The following is a 21,838-nucleotide window of genomic DNA, read 5'->3' on the forward strand; positions in this document are numbered from 1 at the left end:
CAGGTATTACGTATGTATATTTTTAATATAAGGGCTGCTTTACACATAGAGGTGCATTTACAGATATGAAGACTATTCTACCTAAAGGTATTTCAGCCAACAATTTCAACAGGCACTATGTTCAGAAGCCAAGCACAGACCTTCACAGTATTTCTGTTAGACTTATTAAAACTGCTCTTGGAGCTTTACAGAGGAAAAGCACTGATTACAAATCCCAAGTCCTAACTAAAATTTTCGTTATGGGAAATCACCTAAAACTATCAACACTCCATGGGGTACACTGTAGCACTGACTTGTAGGTTTGGTCACCTACTGATGATTACCCATGCAAAGTGTATGTAAAGCTTACCTGCTTGTTTAGAAGATCTTTCAAAGCCTGTTGCTGTCTCTGCATCTGTTCCTTCAATTTATCTTGCTTCTGTAAAAGTAGTCTTTCTTGTATTCTCTGTTTAGAAAGAAGAGCTTCTCTTTGTGCATCTAGCTGCTCTTGCAATTCTTTCAAATACTTTTGCTGAGCTTGGATGCTTTCTGATGAGGCCAACACTCTGTCCCTTAAGCTCAGTATACCAGAATAATTTAACAAAGATGCATCTCCTGCTTTTGATACTGGGAATTCCTCAACTCCCTGGGCTTTAGATTCTTCAAGTGCTAGAATTGTGGGTTCAGAAAACTTGAGAGGTTGATCAGGGCTTGTTTTGCTGCTGCTCTCTACAGATCCCTGCTGATAGGCTAAAGCATCAGCCAAGGCTGATCTCTTTGTGGCTGGCATGAGGGATGTCTTAAATGGATGCTGTTCTCCAGCTTCTGTCTTGTTTGGATAGTTAGATATCTTCTGAGGTAACTCTTTAGAGTGTACTGTTTCTGAAGACTCAGAGGAACTTTCTGCAGGCAACACAAATCTAAAGTGTTGTTGGTGTGCTTCTGGGTGTGTTCTTACTGCAGTCACTTCCTTCCTGACTGACCCTGATGGTAAATGGGATTGGAATAGTTCTCTGAGGTGATTATTGGCAGTTTCAAATATTCCCACTTGTTCCTGTGAAGGACAGTCACAGGGCAAGTGAAACCCTCCATGCTTCAATTCTGATGCTTCTGAAAACTGCACTGATTTTCCAGGACAAATATTATGCACTTGCTCCTGCTGCTTCTGTGAAGATGGTTTTTCCAACATACCCATTGCTCCTGAAAACACAGGTAATGACCGCACATACTCTTGGGCATGAACTTGTTCTGGTGCCTGGTACTGTGTTGGCTGTGCTCCTTGCATCTGTAGGGGTGGCTCTGAGACAGGCTCTAAACTAATGGGTTTTGTTTCCCTTGTGCTCAGAGGTATTTCAGAAGCAGACAAGTACCTTTGCCTCAGCGTATTCTGATACTCCTGCAAAGTCGTTCTAGCTTCTTCAATGGTTTGTTTGTGCAACCTGAACAGAACGAAAACAATCTTTTCAAAGCAGTGCAAAAAGAAACAGCAATTTCAATAATCAAGGCAATTCAAATTACTTTGAACAGGCATTCCATAAAGACACTTTGCATTCATAAAGACACTTGCCTTTTTTGCTGCAGAAGGCGTTGTTGAAAATTACGTATCATCTGTCTATGACTGTCTTCTCCTGGACTCCTGGTTTCTGATACCTTTCCAGTCTAATCAAAATAAAATAATACATATACAACATATACAACTAACTCACAGAAAACTATTATGGCATCAACCTTAAGCTGTATGATCTTGCACCTAAGTTTACAGGAGCTGCTGGGTACCACCATGTTTGAAGTGTGTGAGATTTCAGCCTGAGGCAATGAAGCTAAAGGAGATTCTAGAACAGATGGCCCACAGCTACAGCCTCTCTGCACACAGCATTGAAACCAATGGTGCTTACAGCAGCTCAGCCTAAAGAGGTAAATATACCCTGCAAACTCAGGGAGCAATGAGCCAATGTAGCTGCATTTCCAAGGTAATCAGGCTCTCAAAAGAAAACCGGTTGTGCAAATGAAGCAAGATTTTATACATAAAAAGATTACTTTCCTTCAACATCCTCCATAAATTTCTCTTCTTTAAGCAGCTGTTTGAAATTTAAACAAAGACAGAGGCAGATTTTTGTCTTTTTTCTCTCACTATGATTTTTTTACCTTCTTGAAAAAGGTTATGTCTATATGCACAATCATTATGTGACTATAACCAGTTTTACTAACAGGTATTATTATCAAGGCTTCCCCTTGAACCATAGAGAGACAATACAACAGCAAAAGTCACAACCACAAAATCACAGAATATCTGAGTTGAAAGGGACCCACAAGGTCATCAAAGTCCAGTTCCTGGACTTTGCACAGGACCATCCCCAAGAGTCACAGTATGTATCTGAGAGCACTGTCCAAACTCTCTTGAACTCAAGAGAAGCTTGGTGCTTTGACCACTTCTCTGGGAGCTGTTCCAGCGCCCAACCATCCTCTTGATTAAAAACCAGAAGCTTATACATTAGAAAAAAGAAGTTTTCATACGTACAAATTTCTAACTCACAGCCTAAAAAATAAAAAATGTCTTAATTGATATAGTTCAAAATTGGTAAATGGCATTCTTTATTTTTATTATAATAGTAAAAAAAACCTACACACAATTTTCCATAATTATTCACCTCATCTTCCATTTGGTTCTGCTGATCTGTGGAATGGAGACTGTGGCTTTGCACCAGCTGACTTTGCTCTTCCTCTTCCTTTTTTTTCTTAGCCTGCTCCAAACATGTCTGCATTTGGATCTTCAGATAATCAGCCTCCAAAAGAGCTTTCTCCTCCTCAATTTTTTTAATCAAGGCCAGCTGCTCCTGTTTCTGCTTCTCTATTTCCTCATTCTATCAAAAGAAAAATGAGGGGGAATCTATAGAACCGAATGACAAAGAAATCAGACTGCTCACACACACCACCACACACAAACTTTTGTTCCAAATTACAGAAGAAATTCTATTGCTGGTGACAGGTATTTCCAAATTGTAACAGGCCTTTAAAAGCAGTTCCAAAGTCTACAGGAATAACTTTATTTTACTAGCTCAATGTTTCTAACAATCCCTGAGTCCATTTATTATTGCATTATTATCTGTTCTCAATTTAATAAAATGGATAAAATCATTCAAGATATGTTATCATTTTCCAAAGACTGCAAAAGAAGTCCTTCTCCTGAAGTTACTTGAAAAATCCATTTTGCATTTTACTCAGTTTTTCATCAGAGTACAGCTGTACATCTAAACATGAATTCAAGCTTCACAAAAGCTTCTGAAATAGCTAACGTATAACCATTTTGAGAGCACTCCATAAACCTCTGAAGTAGTCTGTTTATTTTTATTCTCTTTCCATATACCCATCAGCCACAATTCACTTAGATCCACACCTAGCAACCGCATATCTGCTTTTAGAATGGAAGCAAAGAAAAATTTCCAAGTACTGGCAAAGATGAAGTGGACAACAGCCTTTAATAACAGTCTGAATGGGGATGTCAGGAAAGCAACCTGAGAAAATGCTGGACCTGAGAACAGTTAATGTGGACACAGAACTACGTACACCTGGCCAGGTGCAAAGCGGGAGGAAATGAAGGTTTAAGAAAGTAGCCACGCTTTCATAAAGAATCTGTTGCTTGTTGGTTTTTTTTAAATATTACTATTTTGGCGAATTTTTATTTCCTTGATATCTGAACTTAAAATCTACAACTGAAGGCTGCACATAGACCCAAAATTCAACTTCTTCTAAAAAACTGGTAACCACCACGTAACAGCTGGTAGGTCTCTAGGGATACAACAAAAATTAAAATACAGTGAACCACAATACGCAATAGATATAATGAAATAATGTATAAAGGTATTATTTTCTAAATATAATAAATATAGCATTCCTAGAGATACAAAAAACTTTCTGCATTTGCTTCCTAGGTAACAAAAAAAAAAATTACTTAAGGTTCCACTCTAAACACAATCCCACAGACTTTCCTACATTATTACACAGGGTAAATAAAGTTTTCAGAGTTATGTATTGCTGACTATACCCTCCCTTTATAAAACAAAAGTATTAATTTACAACTGGGATTTTCATTTAACCATGACTACCCTTGCCTACAGCACCTGTTAGATTTGAAGAAACTGGGGGTTTCCACTCTATTCTAAATTCCAGCTACAAGCTTCAACACTTTTGAGAAATACAGAAAATGTTACAGTAAAAGTTCAAATGTTAAGAGTGCCTATAGCTGCTGTATAACCTAAAATATTTTTAAATCTTGTGTAAATCTTTTTTTTACACCACAACTGAGGTAAGAATAAATACAAACACTTACCCACTTCTGTCTCTCCTCTTCCATTATTATTTTAGCTGCCTCTTCCGTTCTGATTTTAGCTGCTTGTTCTTGAGGATGGATTAGAACTGACTTTTCATCTGCAACTGTATTTTCCAACATTTTCATAGAGTCTAAAATATACATGTTACTGTAATTGCAGTCAGAGTGAACCTTGGATCTTCTTTACATCTTGCTTTACAGTCTCCCAATACCTCTAAACAAAGTGCATAAGCTGCTCTTGAAAAGATCTATATCCTACTACTCTGTCTCCATAAGCTCGAAAATATTGTTTTTATATTATATAAGTATTTAATAGCCCTTTTTTTGTGTGTCTTTCTTGAATACACAGTAATATCCCAGCTTCAATGGGACTGAAAATTACTTCTAATATTACTTGGGAGGCCAAGAGCAATATCATCCTGAAGAATCAAAAGCCACATTAACCTCTTGGAACAAAGTTGGTCTAAAACTGGCAATACTGGGCAAATGTTCTAACATTTGGCTATTGCACAAAAAGCAAGCCTCAATCCTGTACTGTTAACTTCAAATAGCAGCACATTTTCCCCAAGGCATGGTTTCACTCATGCTGCACTCTCCAGTCCCCAGGCATTATGCTGGCATAGCCATGTACATGATGGAACTAAATCACTTTATCGTGTTTAAAAAAACAAGCACCATATGAAAACAAATAACCCAAAAGCAAAAAACCCAAAACCACATGCCACAACTTGATCACTTGAAAACTTCAGAAATCCCATTCTACATACAAGGTCATCAATTCAGCATTAGCCCAACCAGAAGGGCACCAAGGACAGACGTGGGAAGTAACCCCAAGATGATTTGGCTATCAAACAAATTGCAGTGTCTAACTGCTATAAATTACAATTTTGCAAAAAGGTTTTTCGGAATGGTGCCTAAAAGCAGAAAAAAACTCCACTCATCAGCTTATGCTTGTCTTGGGCATTTATAGCTATGAATCTCCAAAGAAAGCAGCTTTTCCAGTTCAACAGGTACAGAACTTCAATGCTGAATCCTGCACTGACAATTCTATCCCTGGAGGCAAACATCCATTGAAGTACAGCAATATCAAGTGTGACAACAATTTAAGTGAGATTTAAAAGAGAAAGGTATTTTGGACATCTGTTCTCTTCAAGATCTTAACGGACAAGATGGACATAAGAGCAAAAAACCTCTCCTATTTGTGGTTTCAACAAATCCACAATGCCTTGTGGGCACAGACAGGAAACTGTACTTCCATTCAGTGTGACAAAATATTTAACACTGAAAGCTCATTAAACAGTTTTGTCACAGTCACTGTCACAATCCCCCCGTACAAGTCTTTTTGCTCCTACACAACAAACTTTGATGCAAGTATATACCTTTGGCTTCAGACACTGTATTTTTCTGCTGCTCCTTGTTAAGTTCCAAATCACATAATGGTCTCTTTTCACTAGCAATTGTGCCTGATTCAATAGTTTCAAATTCACTTTGACTCTCTTTCTCACTTTTTGATGTCCATTCCTCTTTTTGGCTTCTAATTTTGTTCAACAGTTTCTTTAAGGCAAGTTTTGATCGAGGTTGGCAAGTTTTTCCTTCTTCATGCCCTATAAAGAATAGATACTGTTAAGAGTTTTGGGTAATAAATACCTTTGTATCATAAAAAAACATTATTTTTTTTTATTGCTTACAGAGCTGGACAAATAGCTTAGGTGTATTTTTTAAATCTTAGCAAAATTTTCTCTTACCTGCAAGAGAAAAGCAGTAACTTGTCTCTGCAAGCTATGAAAGGAGAACTAAGCTGGATGCAGTGTTTTATAGCCAATCTGTAGCAGAAATATGCAGTACTATCCCCACACCTGCCCTCTGCTTTCTATCAACACAATGCACCACAGTCCAAACACCAGACTGTGCCACCCAAGGGATGCAGAAGTGCTTAGCCAAGCAGCAAAGCTCATGGAGACACTTCTGGCTCACATCACACGACCCTGTGGACAGGGTGGACATGCCACAGGCAAACAGGATACTCGTGCATCCATTCCAGCCTACTCACAATATGCAGCAGCTCAACCACAAATCTGAATATAAAAGACACACAATAAGCAGACTATAAAGCTTCAGCTTTGAAATATCTCAAAATCCTAAGTTCACACATCAGCATCAATCCATAATTTATACAAAGTACACAGGAGTAATTATGGCTACTAACAGTGTAGTTCTTACAACTGAAAGTTATTCTCAGCATACTAATGAACTGAAGCATATCAGAAAAAGAAGACACATTTTCATTTTTAAATTAATAATCATTAGGGTATTATCCTCTATGCTAAACATAAACCAAATTGTACAGAATTATTTTACACACATTAAGAAGTTTTACTACTTAAGGCATTTAACTTATTACTAAAACTTATTTGATGTACTAGACTAATATTTTCTAATATAAAATGAAAAAGTTTAATTTAAATATGCAGTTTAGAAGTTTTACTTTCTGCTTCATTAGGGACCTCCTCTTCTATCACATGTCCTGATTCTTGTTGAGCATCACAAGGAAGCTCTGGTTGAGTGTCACAAGCAGATTCATGCTCCAAGGAGATATCAAGATCATTATCTTGAGCTGTGTCAGAAGGGGCTGGCAAAGGTTGTGGCTCAAACTGCAGAATCAGGTCTTCTTTCATGTCTAATTAAAAGAGCACAATGAAATAAAATGACCATTTGAAATACAAATCAAACAACATTGCAAGACTACACTCACACACAAATCCCCATAGGTTATTTCACAACAAATTCAATCCAGCTTTTTTTTTTTCAGAGGCCATAATGAGTGCATTCAGGTGGGTACGACTATCAGCATGCAGTGGCTAGCAAATCACAAGCCAGACTAGCTAGCAAGAATGGTAAGAGGCTTAGGAGCTACGCACCAGGCAGCTGCAAGCCTGGGCTGGGTACTGCAGAGGCCAGGGGGCCTACAAGCTGTCTAGGAGAGGGATCAGGAGATTCAAGCATTCAAACCAGCTGCAGAGGAGAGGAAGGGATCCTAAGAAACCTGCCAGCACATGTGTGTGCATCTCTAAGACTACAAGAGGATCCAGGGTCAGCTACTGGGTAGACAGTATATAAGGTCAGTTCCCACAGGAATCCATAGGATGTGCATGTCTGACCATACGCACACATGTCCAGCTGGGTCTGTGCAGTAACAACTGGAGTGGAGCAGCAGATCTTGGGGGTTCACATGCCCAGCAGCAAGAACTGGGAAGACTAAGGGTCAAGAGCCAGCTACCAGGTAAGTGCAAGTGTCTAAAGTGAGCCACAGCACATATTTGAGCACATGTGCATTTGAGTACATACTTGAGTATGAGAGGTAACTCTAAGGCTCCAGGCTCCAGCATCACTGGACACGAGACTGGATGTCTAAGACCTGAGGAGGATCTGTAGTGTAGCAGATAGAGACCTGGGATACAGAAGACAACTCCTGGATAGACTGAGTGTCTCTAAGATCAACTACTGGAGGGATCCATACCACATAACAGATATACATCCCACAAAACGTCTTTATGTTGGTCAGCCAGAGCAGTAAACAGAAAGAGGCCATTTGTACTGTTTGTACTTAATGTGAGTGTTGTATTTTTCCTGCTGGCCTGGATGTGCCCTGCAAGGCTGTCTGTGTGCATGCCAACTATGAATACACACACACAGCCTCGCTACCAGCTGCACCTGGGAAGAGGCAGCTGCAGCAGCCTCTCCTTTACTGGGTACCAGATTCAGCAACCTCCAACAAAGAACTTACTCCTGTCTTCACTGCACATTTCTTCAAATGCAGACTCCAGTTCTCTCTGCCATTCTTCTTTTATTTCCATGCGTTTGTATGGTGGCACTGAAAGCTGAGGTGGCATCTGGGCAACAACCTGTCTCCTGCGCATCCGATCCTGAGCGTGCATTTGCTCCAGTTCTTCCAGGAGTCTTTCCCTGTCCTTCAAGAATGAAGAAGTGATAACACAAACCTTCAGTATTCACATTCAGACAGCCACGCACCAAGACTGATACAAAATGCTTCCATTTGGTTATCATGATGTTTGGTTAATGTTCAGAGTTAATCTTTTTCTAGGGAGAAAGTGTTCCCACAGGAGAAGGCCGTATCAGCCCTTTAGACAAAGAAGTCATCAATACTACCTAGGAGATGTGATGCTAAATAAAGGATCAGACTCCACACCTGCAGGCCAACTTTCCTCAAGAGAATTAAACTTCCTGTTTTATAAGGTAAATGAGTATTTCTTTTGTCAAGTGACTTTTGCTAGTGTGTAATTCAGCAGTTGCTTCTTTTTAAGATGCAAACTAAATACTCTTTGGCACACTGAGTATTTGTGAGAGCAATTTAAAAAAGAAAAAAAAGTTTGTTGGGTTTTTTTCTTTTTTCTGTTAATTTAAGGAGCACTAGTAATATTTCCAGAAATCCCCATTTCTTTTTCTAGCAAACAAAACTACATGTGAAGCTATCAGACCACAAAAATTTTTGGATTGCGGATCTCAGTACAAAGACTTTTCTCAGTAGTTTAATTTTTGTTTCTTAAAGAAAACTATTTCAACATTGCCAGACTTGCACACTAACAGAATATCAGTCTTTGGGTCAAAACTTAGAAAAGTTTTCAAAAATAAAAAAAACTTTATTACCTCCTTAGCAATAATATTTTCCCCTGAAGTATAGAACCACCAATTCCAACTAAAGCTAATGTGGAAAAGCAGAACTCATTACCTATTAAAAAAGTTTTGCTTGACTACTACCTATTGGTTAATAGCTGGCCAAACATTCAGATAACAAAAGTTAAGAGGATATTCACTCCTTCTAGATGCCAAAACAAGCAAACAGATTTTGACTTTTTTTTCCAAAGACATTCTGCAAACTTTATTTAGTCCACCAATCTCCCTCCTGTAAGTGTAATTCCTTTATTAATCACCTACCTACAACCTACATAACAGTGGTGGTTCTGACATTAAAAACAGACATAACTGCTTTGCCTACCTTGGCCAATTGGATCTTCTTCAAGGCATGACTTCCTCTAATATGTGCCTTTTCAAGCTGCTTTCTTCTTTCCCTCTCTGCCTCCCTGTGTAGTTCCTCCAAACGTCTTCCTTCTTCTTCAGCAGCTAAATGAGCATCTGGCTGGCAATCAATCAGTAGTTTAGTCCACAAAGTTCTTTGACAGTATAAAGTATATGTAACAATAAATAAATTAATAATTCTGCAGCAAAAGCACTTAAAAAAAGACATACAATGCCATATGAACATCCTTGAATGTCTATTTTGCAAGCAAGACCAAAATAATTTTTTACCTTTGGAAAAAAAATTAATTGTTACGTATTTTGTAAGTTTAGGTGACAAAGTGTTCCAATTTCGAACTGTATCAGAGACAATAATTTATATTATTTATTTGTTATCACAGAGTGGTTATTTTTTCTGCAATACATGGTAAAATTAATGATATGGTCAACATTACAGACTGAGTAGTTCTATGCTCGTAGTTTTGCTTTAAACAAGGGGGAAAATATCTCTGATGTATCTTTCATCTCATTTGGGAAACCAGAAACAATCTGCAACTTTCTTGAAAGAAAAATCTTCATCTAACATAAAAATATACTTAGGAAAAAAAAAATCATTCCAAATAAGCAAGGCAAATACAAGGCAAGTCTGGGAGTACATTGCTGAAAAGAAGGGAAGAGAGAAAAACGGGGCAACAGCAGCTATCAATTCAGCAGGAGCCACAAGTCTTCCAGTTTGGGTGTTTGAACATTATACCAGTCTTGTGATCTCACCTTCCAGTAAAATAGCCTGTTCACAAGGGACTGCCAGGTGTGATCCCCTAAGTGACAGAGCACGTAACAGGCTTTACAAGGCTTCCTATCTGAGACTCTCTTTAGTAAGTAGTGTAAGCTGCTTTATACAAGTTCGTATCTTTAAACAGCTTCTAGAAAATCCAACAGCTGATATCCAGACAATGTATGCAATGCAAAGGAACACCTATGTAAGACTGCAGCACAAACACTTGGAGTTAATCACCTGCTCTCCATCCACTTCTCTGTCCACCAAAGCTTCAGCAATATGGTAACGTGTAACAGAAAAGTTGCCAGCACCACAGGGCTTCATCCCAAGGATCTTTTTCACTTCAAAAGTCTAGGAAGAAAAGTAAAACTACAGCTGCATCACAGAACAGTATGTCCATCAAAGTAACTAAACAGAATTGATCTGTATAGCTGAATTATTATTTAAAGAAACCCACCCCACCAAATTCTGTCCTGAAAATAGTGTTTAAAACCTTATATACATGTAATAATTAATAAACCACATCAGCACAAGGCAGATCTAGAAGGCTTTAATAATGGAGAGCATCTAATTGTTTTAGGCAAACCCCTGCACAGAATTTTATGCTCATCAGTGTCATGTTTCAAAAGCACTAATTTAAAAGCACTTGAGTTTAATGCATTAATACAAATCCCACTTACAACAGCTGTCACATTCACCTCACAGCAGGGCAGCCACAGACCCACAAAATAATTATACCCAACAGCAAAGCAACACTCGTCAAGTACAGACTTGCTTTAGGAGACTTAGAGCCATTATGTCCAATTTATTTTCTGTAACTTCACTGAAAAGTGTCTGTTCACAGAATGCTAAGTTGCTGTGTTTTTTTAGAAGTTTTGAGTACACTAACACATTTCAACTCTTTGCTGGATATCTGAACAATAAGCCATCAGACCCTCCCTCTTCCTTGGCTTAGCCTCATGTTCTCAGTAGCAAAGCAGCCAGGTTAGGTTACTCAATATCCTGTAGGACCTGTCTTTGTACTTAACATCTCCTCCATTAATTTTCTCTCAGCTTCCTCTTCCCTCAACCTTCTCCTACAAAGGTGTTCTTATCCACATTAGCTAAACTGGAAAGACTCATAGCTTGAGTGCTCTAAAACTAACATGGCCATAAAGAAACACACACACACAAAGAGCAGCATTAAGTCTCAGGAATATCTTAAACTTATCTTTGCATAAAATGAGGCATACAAAATTTCAGGATTGACTATTACTATTTTATGAAGACTGTAGAAAGTAAAGTCTTTAAATGAATGTCAAAGAATCGTAGAATAATTTATATTGGAAAAAAACCTTCATCAAGTCCAGCCATTAACTCAGCACTGCCAAGTCCAAATGATGTTCCTGAGTGCCCCAACTCACATCCTTTACATATCTCCAGGAATGGTGACTCCACCACTTCCCCAAGCAGCCTGTTCCAGTGCTTGACAAGACAGTGAAGAACTTTTTCCTAATATCCAGTCTAAACTTTCCCTGGTGCAACTTGAGGATATTTCCTCTTGTCCTATAACTTGTTACCTGGATGAAAAGACCAACCCTTGCCTGGTTATAATCTCCTTTCAGGCACTTGTGGAGAGTGACAAGGCTTCCCCTGAGCCTCCTTTTCTCCAGGCTAAACACCCCCAGCTTCCTCAGCCGCTCCTCATCAGACTTGCGCTCCAGACCCTTCCCCAGCTCCACTGCCCTTCTCTGGACACACTCCATCCCCTCAATGTTTTTCTTGTCATAAGGGACCCAAAACCAGTAAAACTACTTTTAGCCTTACCAACAGAACTTCAGTAGCTTATTTTATGGTCCTTAAACAATATGCTGAATTTCGTAATCAATAAAAATCATAGTAATTGAAACAGATCAACACTTGCAGATACTGATTATAGCTATAAAAACAGACAAGTCCCAGTCATTAGCCAGGTTATCAGTGCTTACCCTGTACTGGGTTACTTTCAGAATGTACAATTAAACATCTCTTCTGAATTATTTAAAAAACTTAAAATTAACAAACCAATAACAAATAATTATTAATTACATATAATCAGTCAAATCTCCAGAATTTTATTCCAAAGCTATGAAGATGTGAGAATTATGTTGGAGGCTGCAATTTTTCAATTAGTGCCAAAAGCAATTTAGGTTGAAAAAACTACCATACTTCTATCATGGTTTTTTAACTCCTCCCTCCTCTTTTTTTTTTTCCTTCCTTCAAAAAGCAAATAATTCTATACTAAAATCTCACAAAACTGGAGCAGCAAAGTATCATGAAATGGGACAAAAAACCCAACAAGAAACTCATGACCCCAGCTCTACAAATGCTATGAATACTCAAGCAGAGTATAGTAATACTTTTTAGGTATTGTTTCCATTCCATAAAAATCTAACAGATCAGGTAAGAAAAAGTAAGCTTCCAAGAACTCTGCAACATTTTTCAATAAGACAGTGTTTACAGTTTAACTTCAATTAAGTAACTTTTAATTTGGTCTAACTAAATACGGCCTTGACTTCTAAAATCCATAATTCTGAGAACCAAAATGGGTTATGACATTAGAGTAAAAATACTTATTTTCTAACTGGGTAAAATCACAATAATAGGAGTATCTTTGGAGAATGTTTCTTATATTCTAAGTAATCATGCCATGAACAACAATGCCCCAGCTCCTTTATATGAAATTATAGTCAATTGTTATTGCAACAGAGCATCAGATTATGATTATAGTTGCATTTTATAAGCTTCTTATGCAAACATTCAAAAAATCAAGCAGACTTACTCAGATGACTCTGTAATTTGCTGTAATTCACAGGATTTAAAGTTAAACAATTTAAATTCAGTGCCTTTTGAGTAACACATTTGCAAGACAAAGCCCTAGATTTACCTTCCCCCAACTGACAGTCAATATCTTTTGTTTTCTCTCTCTTGAAGCAGAAACAGGAATAAAAATCTCTCAACCTTTCAATTACTTAACATTTTCCCCCATAAAGTGCATGGTACCCAATAACTCTTTGAAGAAAATAACTTTATTCTTAGCCCTGTGCCCTCCCAGCCATAGGTCTACAACAAGAGTATTAAAATCTACACAAATATGAAAAAAACTAGAAAAGCTTAGTCAGATAGTCTTTAAATAGAACAAATTGCTCTGTTTCCATACAGCACAGCATGTCAATCTCTTTTCCTCAACAAAAATTCAACATGTCTGCAAAATTACTGATTCACATTATCGCAACATGAACTTCATAACAGAAACAAAATTCACATACTGTAGAAAATCCAGATGTCTGGAAACTCCAGTAAATATGAGTTACAAATCACATTTGTTGAAAAGGAGAGTAAAGGACACTTGCTAATGGATGGAAAGGCATTAATTTTTGGAAAGGAACAATACTTAAATAGAGCACTGACCCAGACATATCATCCAACACAACTGTATATGCAATTCTGGTTTCACCAGAACCTGGAAACAAAGCCTTTTTGCTTGCCCTGGTGACAAAACACTAAAGAATGAGGAGAAAATTCTGTGTTTATAAAATGGAAAGGAAGATTCATTATTGATGTTGCTAGATAAAAGTATTAAATAAAAATATTACATATTAAGTACTGGGTCATTTTAGTTGTTATGGAGGTTAACTGCAGTGACTATCTGTGGGGAAGGGTTAAATAAAATGTGACATAAGACATTCTAAACTGCAAAGCAAAGCCACAGCATCTCATGCTTTCCCAGCAATGCCAAACTGAGCAACAGAAGCACCTGAAACCCAGGAAATAAAGAGTCAAAGTTTGGACTGATACAAACTTCACCTGCTCAACACCGGACACACCAGGAACACACTCTGTGGCACAACAGAGAGGGCAAGAGCAGCGTGAAAGGGTGTGTGAATTTACCTGAACTGTACCACACAGGACCTTATTCCAGATGTACTAAATTTCAATACAGCATATACTTCACCAGATATAACCCCAAACTTTACCACTCCCTTAAACCACTTGTTTTAATCTTCACTCATATCCACCTTACACAACATAAGAACCTTTGGGCAGGCAACGAAAAGATCTAGAGAGAAACTTGTACTAATGAAAGGCCACGGGTACTCCTTCTAATCATTCTTAAAACTGGGAGGGTCAAACCTTACTCATTTTTTTCCAGATACAATACCAAACCCTATTATCCTGCACTCTAACCTGTACATAACGTGCTGGGATAAGTTTTGAAAGCTTCACAGGCTCTGAGAGGGGCTAGGAGACCTCAATCCTTTCTTTTATTGTCAGTAGTATGAACATCCCTGAACCCAAAGGTCTAAAAGGGCACAACACCACATGAGGGGCAATTTAAACTCTGCATTCATGAAGTTCTGTTAGTTAACTCCAAAGTAAAAATGCAATAATATTCCTTCTGCAGTTCAGTTCTGCAATCGTATAGGAAATTCTAAATGTATACACCAACTCTGTGAAACCAAAGCAGCATGAACTGGGTACAAAGCCACACCTTAAAAGGTTGCAGCCTCCCCAACAGACTTGGGTGATGGTTTCCTATGAAAATTAAAGAGCTTCCCCTTTATTTAGTACCCCCTACAAGAAAAATAAATTGAAGGGAGAAAAAAAAACCCAACAAAGCTGCCCCACAGCTAAAAAGACAGAATTATTACAGAACTAAAAAAAAAATGCTGCTAACTGCATCAGTATGACAGCAGGCTGAGGAGGCATGTAATGTCCATGCTGAGAGAGATCATTGTAAAGTCTCATATCACTGGGGCTACTAAATGAAAATGATATGATGAAAGTTTAAAAAGACAGATTAACTACAAAAATAAGAGTCTGATTAGAAGAAATAAAATTCACATATAACAAGACATCAATAAAGTACCCAAGCTTATATCTAATTAATTCATTCTCTTGGTTTTTGCTGAACCACTCTCCTTAAATATGCAAATACCAACTCTGGATGTCCTGTTGTAAGGACTGAGACCAAAAAATATATATGGTACCCCTGAAATTGTGATCACTGTTGTATCACAGATACATACCTCAAAAGGACGTGGTGGAGGAGGTGGCAGGCTTGCAACTTTGGCTGCTCTTTGTCTTTCCACTTCCAGAGCACGTTTGCGTGCATCTGCTCGTCTTGGGGGACAAAACCAAAACAAACCACAAAAGAGAAGAGAAACGGAAAATTATTCAAGCAACAGTGACAGAAGAGTGCAAAATAAAAGGTAAACCTGAAATCAGATTCCTAAGTACCTGCACTGAATGGTCGGGCCATAAGCATGGGGAAGCATATTAAAAAGACAACAGAACTTGGGCTGGAAGGCAGCATTAAAAATTACTTTCTTCAAGTTATGCAAAAACGTTCATATATACAAAAGAAAAGCATCCCAAAAGCAACACAAAAATCTCTGCTTTTGACCTAAGTTTTCAGAAAGCACTGTGCACTTTAACACACTTTAATTGCTTGAGTGTAGATACAGTTAACTACTTAATTTACAAGTCTTAGCTCTACCCAAGCACAACTATGTCCAAGCGGACACAGACCATATTCCATACCAGCTCAAGTTTGGTCCAATCTGCTTAATAAAAAAAACCTAAGAAGGAAGACCATGACAAATGCACTGGGTCCTTTTTCCGGGTGGTTAGCTCTCCATCAGGAACTGGCCTGACAACATTTCATTTCATATGTCACTGAACTCCTGGAGAATCTATAAGGCCAGCTTGAATATCTGACACTCTTGTCTTGGTTTTAAAGACACAGTTTTTATCAAAAGCCACAAGCTTTGTCCACAAGCTCATTAATTCTCTAACCCATAAAATTTCAAGACTGAAAAAGCTCCAAGCAAGAAGCATCAACATTTTCACCTTTCTCCTTGTGACACTGGAAAGTTAATTCTTAATAAAACAAAATAAGTATTGCATACCTGGCTTGCTCACGAAGTAATTTTTCTTTTTGGTGCTTCTGCTCTATCAGAGCTTTTCTATGTCTCGTCTCTGCTCTTTGTTTCCTCTCCTCTGCTTGCTTTGCCAGAGCTTCTAAGTCAGGTTCCTTAACATTAAAATATTGCAATCACTTTTAACATAGAATTTTACTCACATTGCATACTATCAGTACGATATTTCTAATTACATACTGCTGGTAAGAAGCACAACCTCAAAACCACCTTTTACTGTATTAAGGTTAAAATACTCTAATAACTTTTCCTTCTCTGCCATTTTTATTTTCTTCTTCTCTGCCAAAAACAGCAGCAAACCTGCCACATCCCTCATCCAATTAACCAAATATTGATGTAGAAATCCTAGCTTCTTCTACATCAGTTTGATGAAAAAGATAATTAAACACAGTTATTTAAACACCCTGTAGCAAATGCAGACTAAACTACGTAGAAGAAGCGTGTTACTACCCTTCAGTCATCCACAGAGACATTTATTATTAGTTCTCTGTTCCTATAACACTGGTTCCATAGTTTTTTGCTAACTCACACATCCTAGCATTGGAAAGGACTTTATAAAGAAGAGACACGGATAAATGGAAAAGCATGCTATTTTACTTGGGTTTAAAGATCCTGACTAATTCAGGAAGCAGGCTACTTTGCAAAATCCATGTAAGAAATCTTCAGCTGATTTCTGTAAACCTGATTCAGAGACAAACCTACAGAAAAATTGTACCCAGCAATCTTAGTGGTCTCTCAAGCAGAGCCTACAAAAGTTACAGGATTTTAAAGAAAGTGAAACCAGTTTATAGGTGCAGAATTAAAAAGTGACACCCATTTGCAGTCGAGGCAAAGGCCTCTGAAGCCCTTACCAAGACTTTCCATGTCACTGGAGCACTGAAGGGGAAAAAAATGTTAGGTGTGTTTTCTTAACCATAGAAAAGATCCATGGTGGAGAAAAAATTACTGTATAACTGGCATAATTGAGATACTAAGTCATTATGTACAATTTAGTCAAGTACAAATGTACATGATCATAGAAGCTAACACGAAGAAGCTTTAAAGTCTGCCCAGCAAAAGCCTTCACAGAAAGGCCCATAGACTGTCTCGTGGGAAGATACCTGCAAAAAAGTACACAACCATTTCAAGAAAGTTTCCATGCTTATAATGTTGCCTATTTACATATCAGGACTTCAAAATCAGGAATGTCAAAGGAAAACCAAACAAACAGCAATTTTGGTATTTCTAAAACATCAAAATTGGCTCTGACGATATATGTTGGTATTGGCTGGAATAGAAATTATTTTCTTCACAGTGGCTGGTATGAGGCTGTACTTTGGATTTGTGCTGAACACAGGCCTGATAATACAGAAATGTTTTTTGTTATTGCTGAGTAGGGCTCACACAGAACCAAGGCCTTTTCTGCTCTTTGTGCTGCCACACAGGTGAGAGAGTGGGGGGTACACTGGAGGCTGGGAGGAGGCACAGCCAGGACAGGTGGTCCCAGCTGAGCAAAGAGATATTCCAGACCATATGGCATCATGCTCACTGCATAAAGTGGGGCGATGAAGGAGGAAAGGGGAGATGTTTGGAGTGATGGTGTTCGTCTTCTCCAAGCAACCATTACACATGATGGGCCCCCCCTGTCCTGGAGATGGCTGAACACCTGCCTGCCCATGGGAAGATGTGAATGAATTCCTCATTTTGCTTTGCTCTGTGTGTGGCTTTTGCTTTCCCCACTGAACTGTCTATATCTCAACCCATGAGTTTTCTGGCTTTTACCCTTCTGATTGTCTCCCTGATCCCACTGGTGAGGGAGTGAGCAAGCAGCTGCCTGGTGCTTGGCTGCTGGCTGGGGTGAAACCATGACACAATAATATCTGCATAAAGTGGGGAGATGAAGGAGGAAAGGGGAGATGTTTGGAGTGATGGTGTTCGTCTTCTCCAAGCAACCATTACACATGATGGGTCCCCGCTGTCCTGGAGATGGCTGAACACCTGCCTGCCCATGGGAAGATGTGAATGAATTCCTCATTTTGCTTTGCTCTGTGTGTGGCTTTTGCTTTCCCTATTGAACTGTCTATATCTCAACCCATGAGTTTTCTGGCTTTTACCCTTCTGATTGTCTCCCTGATCCCACTGGTGAGGGAGTGAGCAAGCAGCTGCCTGGTGCTTGGCTGCTGGCTGGGGTGAAACCATGACACAATAATATTAAGCTCGCTTACGTTTTCCTTGGCCTGTCGGTGACCCTCCCCAATCGCTCTTAAGCTTGACAGATACAGTTCTTCCAGGGCTTTCATCCTCTCATCCTGTGCCTTCTGCCATTCAGCTCTCAGTGCCTCCTCTAACTGATGCAGTTGTTCTTCTCTCCTCTGCTTTACCTTCTGCCTTATCTGGTAGGAGATATACTTCTGCTGCTCTCTGACCTGTAGAAATAGTATTTATGTTTATCAGCAATTCAAGAAAAGCATAACACTTTTTGCAGTAAGACTTTCCACAACAGTTTACCCTCCCTCCATCTCACCTACTACTCCACTCACAATCTGTCCAGAAAACACTTTCAAGTTCCTGTTACCTTTTTCCAAAATTAATAACTAAAATAATAAATCTAATCTTGATTAAACATTTCAGCTAAAGTCCAAAAAATTACATACAAGTGACAAACAGTAAACACTGCTTGGAATATCCTTCCCTCCAAAAATACAACACAATAATCTATGACAAGCTCCTATTACCATTCGATATTTTTAAAAAATCAACAACTATACCGAAAACTTAGTAAACACAGTTTATTATTTTCCACTTTGTATTTTAGACTTTTTTTTTTTTTTTTTTTTTTTTACAGAAAAGGTTGTCAAGCACTGGAAGAAACTGCCCAGGGAAGTGGTTGAGTCACCAGCTTTTGAAAAGTTCAAAAGACACGTAGATGTGGCACTTCAGGACATGATTTAGTGGTGGACTTGGCAGTGCTGGATTAATAGCTGCACATGATGATCTCAAGGGTCTTTTCCAACATAAAAAATTCCACCATTCTACAATACTATTACCCTGAAATTTAGCTTACAGGAAATAATCTTTTCAGTTACTTTTCCTAAATTATTTGTTACATCATCAAATGAAATGCAACACATGGAAAAATACAGGCATACCTGTTGTAACCTCAGTTTTCTTCTTCTTTCGTATTCTTCTTTCAGAAACATTGCTTCTTCATTAGGACTAAGCCTCAAGGTCCCAGCTGTTGCAAGTTTCCTCTTCATCTTTGGATATGCTGAATAATAACTTCTATGAGAACAATGCAAAGAAAAAGAGAAATTGTGCATAAATGACACTGGCAAAACAGCTACAAAAACAGGATACTGTCATGATGTTGTAACTCTATCATGGCATCTGCATGTGAGATCTACAACTGTTCCCGTCTGTCCCAGCTGAAGGCTGGACTTGACACCTCAGAAGTCTTTTCCAACCTTAACGACTCTAATCAACAGCATTGGCTTTGTCTTTGTCACAGTCACAAAAGATAACGCTTTTGAACTTCTTTGAGCTATGCACCAAACACTGCAACAGGATGACATTCACAGTCTACTCTGTGGACGAGCCACCATCATTTGCAAAGTGCTCCTGGGAAGATTTAAAAACAAACCCACCAACTACTGAAAAGCACACCACACAAGTAAAGCAGGCTGGCCACTCAGATGATTTGTACTGAAATACTCTCTTAACTGTTGGAGAGAAGACTTAAGATCCAACAGCAATTTTGTTGATGTTTTTGGCTGCACTCCAAGGTTTTCTGCCCTACAGACTCTGTAACTCTAGCAACAGTCTGCGTACCAAGTGTTTCACTGGAAAGCTGAAACTGCTCACTAGCGATTTTTTATTCAAGATTTCCTAAGAAGACAAACTTCAAATTATATTTCCCTCAAGATCTTACTGTGAAAGTCTAAAATTCCCCTGCCCCCAAATCAAGTAAGACTTTTACTGGATCTTGAAATATTTATAACCCTGAAAATATTGGCACAAAACAAGCAAAGACTTGCAAAAGCCACTGCCAATTCTAAAAAATCTCGTGAGCAATTCATATAGTACTAAGAGTTCAACCAACACGACACACCAGGAAACAACTCTTTTCAGCATCATATATACTGATCTTGGTACAATTAGAGACACAGTATCACATATAAAATAACACTGTAAAGAAATCAGGTGAGGTGTAAAGCCAAAGATCCGTGAGACACTTTCGGTAAAGCGTTATTAAAGCAATGAATCCCAAGCTCTTTACAGCATAAAGAGGGTCAGTAGCATCCCGGATCCTGCCAGCCCTCCCTTAGCCACCCGATGAGCTACAGAAGTTTACCACGGCACAAAACTAAGTAGCAAATTGCTACATTCTCCCTCTCACACGCACGCACATACACGCACTCCTAAAGAGGGGAAAATGTAGACGATGACCAATGCAAAGCCTGGATCCAAAGGATAAGAGCGGAGCTAGAGATTGCGAAGGCCGCGCTTGCCCGGGCTCAGCCGCAGCACAAGGCGCGTGCTGCGGGCCGGAGAGGGCCGCGGCTCTGCCGGGCCGCTCCCGCCACTCACCGGGAGACCCCGCCGGGGCCGCACCTGCGTCCGCCCGAGCTGAGGAGGGACAGCGCGGAGGGAAGAGAAACTAAAACAGGGAAAGCGGATAAGGGAGGGAGCGGGGAAAGGGAAGGGGAGAAGAGAGCAGAGCCGCCCCTCACGCACCCGCCGCCACCGCCTGGGCCCTCCCGGTCGCTGAGGCGCCAACGGCCGCCGCCCCCGCCACGTGACCCCGCGCCCCCAACGAGCCGCCAATGGCGCATGCGCTACCGCGCTCCCGGCTGTCCGAGCCCCGCCCCCGTCCCGCTGTAGCCAATTGGGACGCGGGACGGCGGCGGGGGGGGCGCGCGCGCCCAATATAAAAGCGGCGCTGTGGGCGAAGAAGGCATTTGTCCCCCAGGGCCCCGTGGGGGTTCCTGTGTGCCGGTCAGCCCCTTCCCCATGGCCCATCTGACTGCCGGCAGTGCCTTGCTCGCCTAACGCGGCAATCTCGGCCCGCACATGGAGAAATACCGGCAGGGAAGGGGTTCGTCACCACGGCTCCCTCACAACACCGCCCCAGGAGCCCGCAGTCGGAGTTCCCAAGTGCTCGTGTTGGAGGAGCACTCACTGGCCGAACTTGAAATGCTGATGTTATAAATGAGAAGCTTGACTAGGCCAATATTCAAGCAGAAATCAATTTGTTAATTAATATGGTAAAGTATGAGCAATACAGCGCTGGGTACAGTGGGGGAAATTTTCCCTCCAACTGCACACCGACAGTTGGGGCTTAGAGGTATTTATAGGGGTACTCATAAGCTTTCTCAGCAGTTTCTATTCCCAATTTTTACATCACAAATACACTATTGTGATTTAGTTTTTGTCAGGATGTATCCCAGAAAGGAGTATCCCCAGATAGTGGGGGTCCGGCTTCTGAAAGAAGAAAGAAGTCTCCCAGCTGGTGAGGTCCAGATTCCAGATGTGGGTCCAGCTTTTAATTGCAAGGACTATAAATCTCATAACAGTGATGTCCAGCTTCCCCTTGGTCAAAACTATCAATCCTTGAGTTAATGTTCATCTTCCTTTCTCAAGCTGCTTTTCAGTGTTTTGTTAAGGCATCGAGATAAGCATGTTTCCTCTTTATGTATTCTAAAGCTATAGTTTCAAAGATCCTCACTACAAGCAATATTCTAAAATTATACTTCAAAAGGTTATTATTGCAAAACTCTTTAA

At 39.6% G+C, this 21,838-nt stretch overlaps 1 protein-coding gene across 8 annotated transcripts in view; it reads right to left on the reverse strand.

The window, feature by feature from the left end:
* Positions 1-20,841, reverse strand: part of CEP295 (centrosomal protein 295) — a 43,399-nt gene extending 22,558 nt beyond the window's left edge. For 4 of the 8 annotated variants that reach the window (XM_041487158.1, XM_041487157.1, XM_041487155.1 and 1 more), the window contains exons 1-14: positions 20,792-20,841; positions 19,207-19,339; positions 18,283-18,483; positions 16,049-16,173; positions 15,167-15,260; positions 10,356-10,469; positions 9,321-9,461; positions 8,091-8,274; positions 6,792-6,983; positions 5,686-5,910; positions 4,307-4,437; positions 2,628-2,840; positions 1,547-1,638; positions 350-1,418 (exon numbers count right to left, since the gene is read on the reverse strand). In XM_041487158.1, coding sequence (XP_041343092.1) covers positions 350-1,418; positions 1,547-1,638; positions 2,628-2,840; positions 4,307-4,437; positions 5,686-5,910; positions 6,792-6,983; positions 8,091-8,274; positions 9,321-9,461; positions 10,356-10,469; positions 15,167-15,260; positions 16,049-16,173; positions 18,283-18,483; positions 19,207-19,314 — 2,889 coding nt within the window. In that variant the 5' untranslated portion in view covers positions 19,315-19,339; positions 20,792-20,841. The other 4 variants (XM_041487159.1, XM_041487154.1, XM_041487156.1 and 1 more) reach the window with 3 other exon arrangements.
* Between the last annotated feature and the right edge of the window lie 997 nt (positions 20,842-21,838).

The sequence above is a fragment of the Pyrgilauda ruficollis genome, unplaced genomic scaffold (assembly GCF_017590135.1).
Source record: "Pyrgilauda ruficollis isolate IOZ18807 unplaced genomic scaffold, ASM1759013v1 scaffold8, whole genome shotgun sequence".
NCBI classification, from domain to species: Eukaryota; Metazoa; Chordata; class Aves; order Passeriformes; family Passeridae; genus Pyrgilauda; species Pyrgilauda ruficollis.